General features: G+C 54.9%; 5 protein-coding genes across 5 annotated transcripts; 2 read left to right on the forward strand and 3 right to left on the reverse strand.

Moving 5' to 3' along the window:
* Positions 1 to 2612: 2612 nt before the first annotated feature.
* Positions 2613 to 3835, forward strand: APUU_41568S (arabinan endo-1,5-alpha-L-arabinosidase; the record flags this gene model as incomplete). Its single annotated transcript, XM_041704765.1, has 3 exons — positions 2613 to 2870; positions 3066 to 3548; positions 3611 to 3835. The coding sequence occupies 3 exons, from the start codon at positions 2613 to 2615 to the stop codon at positions 3833 to 3835; spliced, it is 966 nt and encodes a 321-aa protein (XP_041557318.1).
* Positions 3836 to 4336: 501 nt separating this feature from the next.
* On the reverse strand, positions 4337 to 5758 carry APUU_41569A (putative cytochrome P450; the record flags this gene model as incomplete). Its single annotated transcript, XM_041704766.1, has 1 exon — positions 4337 to 5758. One exon carries the CDS (start codon positions 5756 to 5758, stop codon positions 4337 to 4339), a length of 1422 nt encoding a protein of 473 aa, XP_041557319.1.
* A 506-nt stretch (positions 5759 to 6264) lies between these two features.
* On the reverse strand, positions 6265 to 7680 carry APUU_41570A (uncharacterized protein; the record flags this gene model as incomplete). Its single annotated transcript, XM_041704767.1, has 2 exons — positions 6265 to 6656; positions 6717 to 7680. 2 exons carry the CDS (start codon positions 7678 to 7680, stop codon positions 6265 to 6267), a joined length of 1356 nt encoding a protein of 451 aa, XP_041557320.1.
* A 944-nt stretch (positions 7681 to 8624) lies between these two features.
* On the reverse strand, positions 8625 to 10994 carry CDC16 (anaphase promoting complex subunit CDC16; the record flags this gene model as incomplete). The annotated part of the gene is made up of 2 exons (XM_041704768.1): positions 8625 to 10834; positions 10898 to 10994. The coding sequence occupies 2 exons, from the start codon at positions 10992 to 10994 to the stop codon at positions 8625 to 8627; spliced, it is 2307 nt and encodes a 768-aa protein (XP_041557321.1).
* Positions 10995 to 11509: 515 nt separating this feature from the next.
* Positions 11510 to 12389, forward strand: APUU_41572S (Saf4/Yju2 family protein; the record flags this gene model as incomplete). Its single annotated transcript, XM_041704769.1, has 2 exons — positions 11510 to 11529; positions 11591 to 12389. 2 exons carry the CDS (start codon positions 11510 to 11512, stop codon positions 12387 to 12389), a joined length of 819 nt encoding a protein of 272 aa, XP_041557322.1.
* Positions 12390 to 12627: the final 238 nt, after the last annotated feature.

Raw genomic sequence — 12627 nt, forward strand, 5'->3', positions numbered from 1 at the left:
TTGCCTTGTTTGTTAAAAATAAACGAAGGAAACTAACAGTGGCACTGCAATCTCAGCAGCAAGAATCCTGTCTGTTTGTCTGTCGGCCGTCCAAGACAACGTCCAAGACAATGGAAGAGGCTCATCTCGACCAACGAGGAGAAGCCAAAAATTCGATTGCACTAGGCTCTCCGTATAGTAGATGATAATATAGCGGGAGCCAATAATAGCCCGTCTCCATAATTCACGGGCTCAAGTCTCAGGCCAACTCTGACTCTGACTGACTCTGATCGATATAACCGAAGGACCGAAGGAGTAAATGGTGCTTCACTGTTTATTGAGGCCGAGTCCGTCCCGTCTGTTCCCGTTGTTGCGGTGAGGCTTTTCGACAGGACAAGACATCGCATTCTCCAAATCCCAGCCCAAGTCTTCAAATTCGATTTGTACAAGGGCCTAGCGAGGCACACCTTCTGATTGCAGACAGCAAAGCGAGTCTCTCCAACACAGAAAAGGCCCATGATAGGCCACGGGTCACCCAATCCACGACCCGAATCGCGCATCGCCAGCCTCTCTCCACAGCCCCGGGCGAAGTGGATGGGAGTGATGACTTCACGGGACAGATTTAGATCGTTTAGCTCCAGTCTAGCAGGCAGTCACAGGCAGGACTACTTGCTTAGTGTAGACTAGGCTAGGCCGCCCATGCTGTGCCATGCTGTGCCATGCTTGTGCCATGCCATCCAGAGTGTGGGGTAATAAGCCACCGCCACGATTGTCTTGTTTCCATGTGCAAGCGACTAACTAGTTAGTTAGTTGGTTAGTACTGCTGATTTGTAAGTCGTGACTGTTGAAATAAACAAATAAGAGCCGGGAGGGGCGTGACTAGGATTTTAAGCTGCAGCCTCTTTTTCTACCGTGGCTGTCTTGGTGTTTGCTGTCAGCCTGTCAGCCTGTCATGCGACTGTGGAAGTCATGCACTGAGATTGTTTTCCCGACTTCGTCTTTATTTCCGACCCGCGTCTGCCCGAGGAGATTGATATGACTATGGAGTATGGGGAGTATTTACTATGTGATGGTGGAGGTGATGGTGTGCTTGGTGCGTGGGTGTCGCGATGCGCCCGGTCGGTCATTGCAGGAAACGAACTGCCCCCATGGCAAAGAAGCTAAGAGGATGGACTTCCTCTCTCAGTTAGAGGCGAATCCGATCTGCAACTAACAGCATCTCATCTGATTCGGAGATATTCAGCATTAGCAAGTGAACTAGCCGGAGCCTTGCAGAAGAAGTACTCGACTACCCCGCTACAGTTGCTGAAGCACGGCCCTCATCGATCGATCAGCTGCCTTTCCTTCTTTTCCTTCACCTGCAATGAGTAATAGGAAACTGTGCTGTATAGTAAGTAGAGGCAAGGTGTGACCCAATTTAGGGCTTGCGCGAATTCCGACCGGAGGCCAAGTCTCGACTAACCCGACCGCTACTTCGGTGATTCGATACTGAGACAGACAGCTGAGAGATTTGTAGTCCTACTAACTTACTGAGCTAGGGAGGAGTCTAAAGCTGACAGCGCAACGTGGTTCCAATACGGGGGGTGTTTCTGTTGGATGTCTGTGTCCACTGGCAGCAAGCAAGCACAGCGCAGCAAGCACAACAAGCACAACAAGCACAAGGTGACTGGGGTAGCCTGTGCTGACAGCCAGGGACAGTAAACAACTAATAGTTTCGACAGAGTAGACATTAATAAGAGGCCGTGCGGTGGCAGTGGTGACTGGTTAGTGCCTGACGGAGCCCCAATCTGGAGCTGAGGCTGCAGGCGACTGTCGGTCGATGACTTGGCTGGCGAATGAGACTTCATCCAACACGATCCGGAGGACAAAGCCTGGTTCTGGAGGAGAATAATGAAGACGCTGGAGGGGTGCCTGCGCTGTGTGACGTCGGGTCGGGGTCCGATAGTCAGGCAGGCACTGAGTGCTGCCGTGCAGGCAATGTGATGAATGGAGGAAGAAAAAGAAACAAAAGAAACAAAACCAAGAACACCAAGAGAGGGATGACTGCCCCTGGCCCAAAACGGCGAAAGGGCCCTTCATCCCTGCGTGATTTCCACCCGTGAACAAAGACAATTCCGATGCGAAACCCACAAGAGCAGCCGCAGCAGATCACCGCAAGTCCAATAATCGAGGCGATCCAGTGCAGGCCGGCTCCAGCTCTGTTTACACTTTGCCGTCTGGAGTCTATACAGCACTGCACTGTCACGCCATTTGCTCCAGCCCGGGGGCGTGTGACACGTCACTTGCATCCTTGCAGGCCGAGTTCTGGAAGCTTTGTTAGTTGGGCGCTGCTATACAACTATTTTCTGCTCCCTTGCGTGACATCAACACGGGACTTTTGCCGGTCCTGGCATTCGAGATCGAGCAGGCTAACACCGAGAATGGGCTAGCAATGGGCTAGGACTAGGAGTCTCGGACTAGGAGGAGGGTGGATTGTGACTGTATAAGACATGCCCTCGCCCATTCCAAAGATTCCTTCATTCCCGTCAGCCCTTGCCAATCTCTCTTCCCTCCTAATTCTTTTAAAGCTGGTCCCCCGTGTCTTGTCTCACTGCCAGTCTCAGACCGTCGCATACAGTTCAGACCAAACCGCGATGAAGTTCCTCTCCCTCCTCGCCCTCGCGGGCTCAGCTCTTGCACAGTACCCCGGCCCGGGCGAGTGCACAGGCGACTGCTGGGCTCACGATCCAGGATTCTACCAGCGCGTGTCGGACGGGCGGTACTTCCGCTACTCGACCGGCAATGGCATTCACATCCACGCCTCGAACCAGCTGACGGGCCCGTGGGAGGCAGTCGGCGAGGCGCTGCCTGGTGGATCGAGTGTTGATCATCCTGGGAAGGGCAACTTATGGGTAGGTTTCTAGTTCTACTTTAGCTTGTCTGTTTGTTTGGTACAGCTGCGGAGGTGTCCTTCTTTACTATCTGCTCTGCGGAGTTAGCCCTAATCGCCCCCGACTCTCCCCGCACGATCATCATGCACCCCGACCAGTCATTATATCCAATTATTTCAATTATTTCAATTATTACTTGCTAATTCGCTGGTGTAGGCCCCGGACATCCACTACCAGGAGAGCTCACAGACATACTACATGTACTACTCCGTCTCGACGCTCGGCTCGCGCGACAGCGTCATCGGCGTGGCCTCCTCGCCCAACCTGCAGCCCGGCAGCTGGCAAGACCACGGCGGCCTCTTCCGCTCTGAGGCAAACGGGCCTTACAACGCGATCGACGCAAACTGGATCTCCGTCGGCGGGAAACAGGTCCTCGTCTTCGGCTCCTACTGGAACGGCATCCACACCGTGGACCTGAAGGGCCCGCAGGCCATTGCCGACGGCGCCCAGGCGAACCAGATCGCGTACAACAGCACGGGGAACCATGCGATCGAGGCTGGCTTTGTGTTTTATCGCCAGGGATGGTATTATTTGACTTTCTCGAGTGGGCAGGCCGCGGATTATATCAATCGCCCCCCGGCTCAGGGCGAGGAGTACCGTATTAACGTTTGTCGGAGCCGTGATGCGACGGGTGGTTTTGTACGTTCCCCTTCTTATCTATCTATCCATCGCACCCCGAGTGGTATGGCTAATATGTTCAGGTTGATCGTGATGGTCGCTCGTGTCTACATGACAACGGGGGCACGACGCTGCTGGCCTCGCACAACGTCGTGTATGGACCCGGCGGACAGGGCGTGTTCACGGACAAGCAGCGCGGCCTGACGCTGTACTACCACTACGCGAACAGGGACATTGGGCTGGACAAGTCGCAGTTCCAGTTTGGGTGGAATGTGCTGAAGTGGGCGGATGGGTGGCCTACCGTATAACGAGTATACGTTATACGAGTTTATACCCGTACTCCGTACAGTGGAGGAAGACTTGATGTGATTTGATGGGATTACATTCGTTCTGGTTGGAGTGGTCTGTCTATACATACTCGAGTACTTAGGTACATACTTACTGCTAACCCCCCTGCGTTGCATTGCATTGCTCGCTTCGTTTGGAATGGAGACTGGCGAGAGCTGACGACTGACTCGGTCTCGACTGGCGTCGAAGTTCGATTCGACTGTGATACCCATACTTACCATCGTTAGAACTGTTAATTTTAATGTTTTGTTGTTGATACTTTAATTGCATTGCGGGAATACATTCTCATCTTGACTCGTCTCATTAAGCACTATAAGTAAACAGAATTGATCGTGATAGGTATTATTCCTCCACATTCATCATTAACGGTTCCTCCACTCCATCATTAACAATCACCGACTAAAATCCAACCTGGACAGATTCAGATCCAGCCTCGAGCGACCCAAATCCATCCCAGCGAGTCACTTTTGTCGCGGACTCGCGCTCAAAAAGAACCCAAGCGGCCTCGTACTAAACGCCCCATTATAGTTCACGCCCGTGTTATCCGTCTTGTACTTCTTATCCGCAAGCTCAAAGTCCACATCCTTAATCAACGCCGCAAGCACCAGCAAACTCCACTCCCACGCATACCGCGTCCCAAAGCAAGCCCGCTTCCCGTTGCCAAAGCCCTTCTTCACACCAGACGGCAGCGCATCGTACTTCTCACCCACCATCCGCTCGGGCTTGAACGCCTCGGGGTCCTCGAAGACCTCGGGGTCCCGGTTCACGGATGTCAGGAGTGCAATGAGCGGCTGCGTTCGGGGCACCTGGTACTCCCCGCCCGCGAGGAGGACAGGTTCATTCCCGGGACTCGGGATCGGCTCGATGTTGAACCCCGGTGCGGTGGCGCTGAGTCGGAGTGTCTCGCGGAGCACGCCCTCCGTGTACGGGATCTGGGAGAGGTGTGCGTGTTCCCAGGGTCCGTCGCCGACGACGGCGTCGAGTTCCTCGCGCGCCTTCTTCACCGCCTCGGGGTTGTTGGCGAGGTAGTAGAGTCCGAATGAGAGGAGGTTGGGTGCTGTCGCGGACCCGATGAAGATGTTGATGATCTCGTCGAGAACCTGAGACTCGCTGAGCGTTTTGCCGGTCTCGGTGTCGACTCCGTGGAGCAGGGCGTGCAGCATGTCCTTTGGTGTTTCGACGCTAGGGTCGGCCTCTGCTTCGCGGCGTTTGCGCACGATGTCGGCGCCGTAGTCGCGCATGGTCTTGATGTCGGCGTCGAATTTCTTCTGGTGGCCGAGCAGCCAGGTGAGGAGTTTGGGGCGCGAGGCGCGCTTGACGGCCTCTGTTGTGGCGTTTTGGTTGGCCGCGATGACGGCGGGTTCTTTGCCGGCGGGGACGTTCATGATGGAGAGCTTTTGGTGGAAGAAGGCGGCCATGTTTGCGTCGTGGTTGTTGCGGTCGAGGTCGTTGGTGACGTTGACGCGCTGGTTGGGCGAGGCGGTCCATTTCTTGATCAGGTCGGCGGTTGTGTCGCTGATGTCGCTGAAGATGCTCTCGACGGCCTCCGGGGTGACGAGGGGCGCCATGATGCGGTGCGCGATGCCCCAGATTTCATTCTCCGTGTGCAGGGCTGTGAAGAGCGAGTCGTGGACGGCGGCGCGGATCTCGACGATGGGCCCGGAGACGCATTTGCGGAAGCGGGTTTCGTCGCAGATTTCCTCGAGCAGCTTGGCCGAGGTCACGAAGACGATGTCGTGGCCGAGAATGCTGATTTTGAAGATGGGTCTGTTGGAGGGCGCGGTGGCCAGCTTGTTGAAGGAGCCCCAGGGGTTTTTCGAGTCGAGCGCGAAGAGATTGCCCACGATGGGGAGGCCTTTTGGCTGGGGGATTGGGGAGGGCATGGTAAACAACACAAGTAAACAATTCAATTAGTAGACAATAGAGAGTTGAACCATGGATTCGGCTTGACAGCTGGGGACGCCGGCTTTAAAAAGCACTGCTGCAGCTGAGCTGAGCTTGCTGCTCGAGAATGCAGCAGCAGCTCACGAATCGCACTCTGCTGATTCGCCGTCTCCCAGCCATCGCGTCTTCAGCATCATTGCCAATTGAGCGGGAGACGAGGCCATTGGCCAGCCAAGGGATCGTCGCACAGATCATGGGTTCGTCCGCGTCCGTGGTGAGATGCGCGCGATCCAGCAGCGAGTGACAGACGCCGCCGTGGGGACGGTGGCTGCAGAATCTGCGCTGGGGATGGACAGACGACGCTGGCTGGCTGAGAGCTGCCAATTGTTACTCTGTCAGGCCGCACAAGCTGCTAGTCCGGTGGGCTGCGCTGGGACGAAGGAAATCTGGGAATTACTAATGCGTTGATGCCATCGTGATTGTCATTATTACTGTATAATTATGTCTATGCTCTATTGAAGTCAAACATCTTCTCGCTCTCCTGAAGGATAAACGACTCGTACCGCAGCCCTCGTCGCTCGGTGCTGGCGTTGAAGACATCCCCGTATCCATCCCACAGCGACCGCCAGAAGCACGCCTCTGCTGCCGCTGTCAGGTATCGCTCGCGGAACGTGCGCACGCTGTTGTCCGCGATGCGCTCTGCCTGCTTGGAGTCGGCGACCAGCGGCTCGAGGTGCGCCTCCAGATCGCTGAAGTCGCGTGCGACCTCGACGTAGTTCTGCTGCGGCCCAGACGAGACGAGCAGGTAGTGGTGGTGCTGGATGTACTGCAACTGGTGTGCGACAATGACCGATCGACACGCCTGGCGGTATTTCAGAGACGCCGAGTACGACCGTCCTGGAAATTATTAGAATGTTGAAAAAGAAAAGAAAAAGGAAAAGGAAAAGAACGACATACCCTCCACATGCGCAATAAACATGTACTTGCAGTGCTCCTCCATCTTTAACACATTCGACTTGGTCTTCCAGTCCACCGGCTGCACATCCGCCCACGATTTCCCCCGCGTCGCATCCATCAAAGCTCTACGCAGCTTCGGTGCGAAACTCGGCTTCCCCCGCCATACCAGTCGTGGATCCTTCTCCTCCCAGGGCTGATCATACTGCGCAGCCTGCTCAACAACCTCATCATACGGGCCGATCGATGTCTGCAGGTGGTCCCAAGACCAGTACCCAAAATCCGGCATTAACCAAGCAGCCTCCTCCCCAGGCGTCCTCGCGAGCGTCCAAACAGGGTGCTCGGCACTCGCAACATCAGAGAGCTTATCCTCGACCGAGAAAACAAACTCAATCTCGGGCCTGGTCGCGCGGTTCTCGTCCGCCGCCAGCGCCCGGTGCATCGCGCTCAACGCCGCGACGATTTTCCGGCGGTGGTCCTCGCCCATGGCGCGGGTTGCCAGCACATACAGCTGGCCGTTGGCAATTCTTGCACGGCCCATCCCCTGATTCAGAGGGACGGCGTCTAATTCGGCAGTCGACAGACCCCCTTGCTTGCTCCAGTACTTGCCCGCCCGGTTGACGTCCTCGAACAGGCCTGGGAACGCGGCATTGCACTGGCTATGGCTGAGCCCTGCATTTTGGCCGTCGCGCTTGTACTCGAATTGCCATGTTTCACTGCCTGATTCGGCGGCTGGCGGTGTGTCCTGGTGTGAGCAGGTGAGGCATGTGCTGCACTCGAAGATGGTGGCGGACTCGCAGGCGCAGTGCCCGGCTGGGATGACCTGGGTGAGAATGGGGTGCAGGAATTCGCGATCGGAGTTGATGGTGTACCAGAGCACGACGCCGGCGCCGAAGCTGAGCACACAGAGGAAGAAAAGGACTCGCAGCAGACTACTACCGTTGAGCCGGGTGGCGCGCGACAGCATGGTTGCTGGGCATGGGCGAAGGGAGAGAGAGGGAGAAGGAAATAGGTACGTAATATGAGCAACGCAAGTGAAACTGAAGACTGCCGCACTCAAGGGCGCTTTCCCATTTTGAACTCGCAATTGTTCCTCCACATTCACACCACGAGTGACTGCCGTGGTTAAGGGGGCGGAGCGAGTGATAATCACGACGATCGGGCGGTCCTAACGCGGTCCAAGTGGCCATCTGGCTCATCCTCGTGGCGTTTCATGACGCCATTCATGTGCTATATACAGTCTCCAACTGTGTACATTACTATAGTTTATTATCCTATTATGGTATGACATGACTGACTATTACTTACTGTTTTACTGCTGCTGCTGGATGAAAATACTCTCACTCTCGGCCATCACAAGTTGGCAGTTGCTGAGATTAGTGTACGCACCAAGTGGAGCAGAGGGAAAGGGTCTGCTGTGGGCTGCGCAGGGCACTCGCTGGTTGGCAGCCAAATCCGGCCCCCAACCCGCCCCCACTCCAACTGCTTCGTCAGCACTCAATCAGTTCACACCAGGCGCCGCAGTTGGGAGAAACCGGCAGGGAAGTTGTGCGACCCCGCTGCCTCAGGCCTGCCAAGCCCCGTCTCGACTGGTTGGATTCAATTCTGGAACCTGGTGGCTTCGGATCCCGTCCTGGATGAGAAAGAGCCTCAGCCACTGGACGCAAGGTAAGATGCTTGACGATACCGCATCCTCATAAAGACATATCTACCGCTGCCCTGTTTTTTTTATTTTACTATTTCATGTTCTCGTCCAATTGCCCGCCTTCTTTGTAGAATGTGTATTTATTGTCTGTTCACTATTACGCCATCCATGCAAGGCCAAAACGCCCGGTCGCAACGCCGTCGCACACCCAGTCCTGTGCCTGTCCTGTGCCTGTCCAAATTCAAAGTCCCATAATAAAAATACTATCACGCCCGTGGGTTTGCTCCCCCTCTCGCCCGCGCCCGCGCTCTCGCCTGCGCTCGCGGATTCATCTCAGTTTCCGGACTGCTCGCCCCCGGGGGTCGCTGTCGTTGCTTTCCCCCGCGAACACGATCCACGGTATCGCCAAGAAGTCGTTTGGCATCCTGATCCAACTCCATCTCGATCGTTTCTTCCACCGTGTCCGTCATCAACCCTGGAAATCCGTCTGCCTCGCTTTGCACCCCACCCTGCGCAACCTCGTCCGTCCACTCCTCCGTGTAAGAGTCATCGGCAGCTATCCGTCGCCGCGATACCTTGTTTTTGCCCTTGTCGCGCGATGACCGTGTTGAACTCCGCATGGCCGCTCGGTTACCGTCTTCTGACATCACGGCATCTGTTTCGTTGGTTTCCAGCGCCCAAATCTCCAACGCCCGTGACAGGAGCGTCCCAGCAACGCCCGCCCCACCTGCTGCGTCGCCGCCACCGCTGGCTCCCAATACACGCACAGCCTCGTGTAGGGCTGTGACTGCTTCCATGGTACGGTTCAACTCCAGAAGGACAAGTCCACGCGCTGTATACAGGGACCCTATCAGGCCGCGCTCCTCGTACCCACTCACACCTGATGACACTACTCCAGACGCGTTTCCTCCACTCCCGCCAAGGAACGGGCTGTACCCAAGACTTGCACCGCCTGAGCCAATTCGCAAACACTCGTCAAACTCATCCAGTGCCTCGGGATACCTCCCTAACCGCCGTAAGGCATGCCCAAGATTCGACCGTGTAGCAACCCATGCGCCTGGCTCGCATTGTAGAGACGCTGCTAACACAAGCGACTGACGGAAGAGGTCAACCGCTCCTTCAAGGTGGTCTTGATGGTAGAGAACAACGCCGAGCTCGTTCAATACCAGAGGATCTCCGCCAAGAGGAGACAACTCAGAGGATGGCATTGAGGATATCGAGGGAACCGTGCCCGCTGCTGTTCCCGTGGACATCGAATAGGCCGCGCACAGATACTCCTGAGCAAGTGACATGTTATTCAACGCCAGGTGCTGCATTCCTAAAAACAGCTGGGGCAGGTGGCTGCCCTGGAACAGTCGCGCTGCGGTACTGTATGCAGCAATCGCCTGGTCATGCTCCCCTTCTGCTGCAAATGTGTGTGCAAACCCGATCCATGCTGGTGCTGAATGCGGATCCAATAGCGACGCTTTGGAAAAGAAACGCCGCGCCTCTGGTATCTTCGACACCGACAGGTAGTATACCCCAATAGCGAGGTAGGTGTACGATTCCTCGGGAGAGTGGTCGGCGAGCGTATGTGAGAGGAGGAACAGGGCATTTGTAGCCCCAGTTTCGTATAGACATGCCAAATGTAGAGGATATACAGCGGGAGAGTGTCCGAGGTGGCTCTGGCCTGCGGAGCTGGTCTGCACCGACAAAGACGATCGGGATGTGGAAAGGATCGAAGAGGTTAGCTCTAGCGCTTCCGCGAACCGGCACTGGGTGTATAGAGCCTCTGCACGGGAGAGAAGTATGTCCGGGTTCTCAGACAGCTTGTAATGGGTTGACAGCGTTTCGGTCGCATCGGTCATAACGGCCGGGGATGAGTATTTCGATAAACGAGTGGTGTACAGCATCTTCGTGAAATCCGCCGCCTCTTGCGAAATAGGCGCGTCGGCCCCTGTAATAGAGTCAAAATCTAGGGACTCAAGAAACTCCAGCTCCTCAGCCGGCGACATGAGCGAATTCTTCATTAGCTGATCAAAGGCCTCGAAGCACTGCACGTCAATCCGCACGGCATCCTTGTAGCAATCACGCGCACGATCAAATGCATTCTGCTTCGCGAAACAGAGGCCTCGAAGGTAGCACATCCCTGCCTCGTATCGAATGTTCCCAGCATCTTCGCGATCTCGTTCTTCCGTGCGGTCGAGGCGCGACGCGGCGGATCTCCCGTTGCGGAGCGTAATGCGACTTTGCCCATTGACATGTTGAAGCTTGCGGCGGCTGTTGCTGCTTCGGAAGAGGTGGGTTGGGTTCTGATCGCCGAGCACCGACAGGGCCTGTTCGTACTGTCCTTGTTTGATGTAGCTGTGTGCAGCAAGGTAGCGGCAGGCGCTGCTCCGTGAGATCAGGTCTTGACGGGAGAGGAGGGCGAGGGCTCGGGTATAGTTGTTATTTGAAAAATGCACTTCAGCTAGCCAAAGAGCATCCTCGTCGTTGTCTAGCAATGCAAGATGGTTAGGTTAATTCATTATCGGTCACCGCAACGGCTAGATGAGCTCACTTGTCAACGCAAGGACTTTGTCTCCGATAAAAATGGCCGCATCATATTGGCCACGAACTTTCGCCTGCTGCCGCCAGACGCGCAAAAAATTCTCCATAACCAGTGCGTAGGGAACAGGAGCTTGGGTAGATGAAGTTGGGCTGTGGCATGGGCGACTGGGCAAGGTGTGTAAACAAATAGAGGTTCCGATGTCAATGGTGCGGTAGGACGTAAGAAACGAAAGAGGACGGCGGTAGCCCTGCCATAGAATCAAGCAGCAGCAGCAGAAGGAGGGAATCAAGTCGAATGCTGCAATCAGACCCTCGCGCGGTCCTATCGGCGTCAATGTTGTTTAATTCCCCGCGTCTTTTGTCGCTGCTTTTTTCGGATAGCGGCACGTGACCTGATCTGAGTTTCTTCACCATGAGAGCTATTTTAGAAATAGGGTAGACTTTACACTTTGCTCCTACTACGGGTCCCATTTTCCATTTAAATTCACGCAAATCCGTGTGGTTCTTGAACAAGGACGTCTTCTCGCGCCGCTGCAGTTGCCACCACGTGACTTGCCCATATAATCGCATCGCATCCTCAACTCTCACTTCCCAGCAGCAACTACCACCTCAAACCGCAACCATGTCTGAACGAAAGGTCCTGTACGTATTCCTACTATATCTGCCAATATCCTTGTTGAGATGCCTTTACTAACAAAAACAGGACGAAGTACTACCCCCCGGACTTCGATCCGTCGGCGATAACCCGCACGCCGAAGCACCTCCGGTCGCAAGGCCCGAAAGTAATAACCGTCCGACTGATGGCCCCGTTCTCGATGAAATGTACATCGTGCGGCGAATTTATCTATCGCGGGCGCAAGTTCAACGCGCGCAAGGAAACAACGGAGGAAAAGTACTTCTCGATCCCGATCTACAGATTCTATATCCGGTGCACGCGATGTAGTGGAGAGATTACGTTCTTGACGGATCCGAAGAATATGGACTATCGGGCGGAGAAGGGGGCTAAGAGGAACTTTGAGCCATGGCGCGATTCCAAGGCGGATAATCAGGATGAGACGGAGCAGGAGGTTTTGGATCGCTTGGAGAAGGAGGAGGGGCAGGAGCAAGAGCAGTTGGAGCGGGATAAGATGGCGGAGTTGGAGGAGAAGATGTTGGATTCGAAGCGGGAAATGGCGATTGCCGATGCGTTGGATGAGATTCGGACGAGGAATGCGAGGATTGAGCGCAATGAGGCGACGGGAGATGAGGTGGCCCTTGCTAATGTGCAGGATCAGGTGGATGAGGCAGCGTTGAAGGCTCAACAGGAAGACGAGGAGGCGGCGCGAAAGGCTTTCATGACGGAGACTGGGGAGAAGGTGAAGCGGTTGGTGGAGGATGAGTCCACACCAGAGCAGGCTCCGGTTCCAGCGCCGCCACCGTCGTTCGCACGAGTCAAGAAACCGAAGAAGCAACAACCAAACAGCCTGGGCATCAAGAAGAAGGCGAAGCCGTCGTTAGTATAAGATATACCTTACTCTATTTCTTCAAGTTACTGGCGTTCAAAGGGCATACGATGGGAACATAGTTTATGATTAACAACATTTTTTTTTTAAAAAAAATAAACAGGGTATTATGACTGTTCAATCATAGCATACATAGTTGAAGCGCAATCAACATAAATAAAACATAGAAGAAGTAAAAGGGAAAAGCAAAACAGTTTCGTTGCACCGTAACAATTTCCCAAAGCGCCACGCTAGAACC

Source organism: Aspergillus puulaauensis, chromosome 4, assembly GCF_016861865.1.
Source record: "Aspergillus puulaauensis MK2 DNA, chromosome 4, nearly complete sequence".
NCBI classification, from domain to species: domain Eukaryota; kingdom Fungi; phylum Ascomycota; class Eurotiomycetes; order Eurotiales; family Aspergillaceae; genus Aspergillus; species Aspergillus puulaauensis.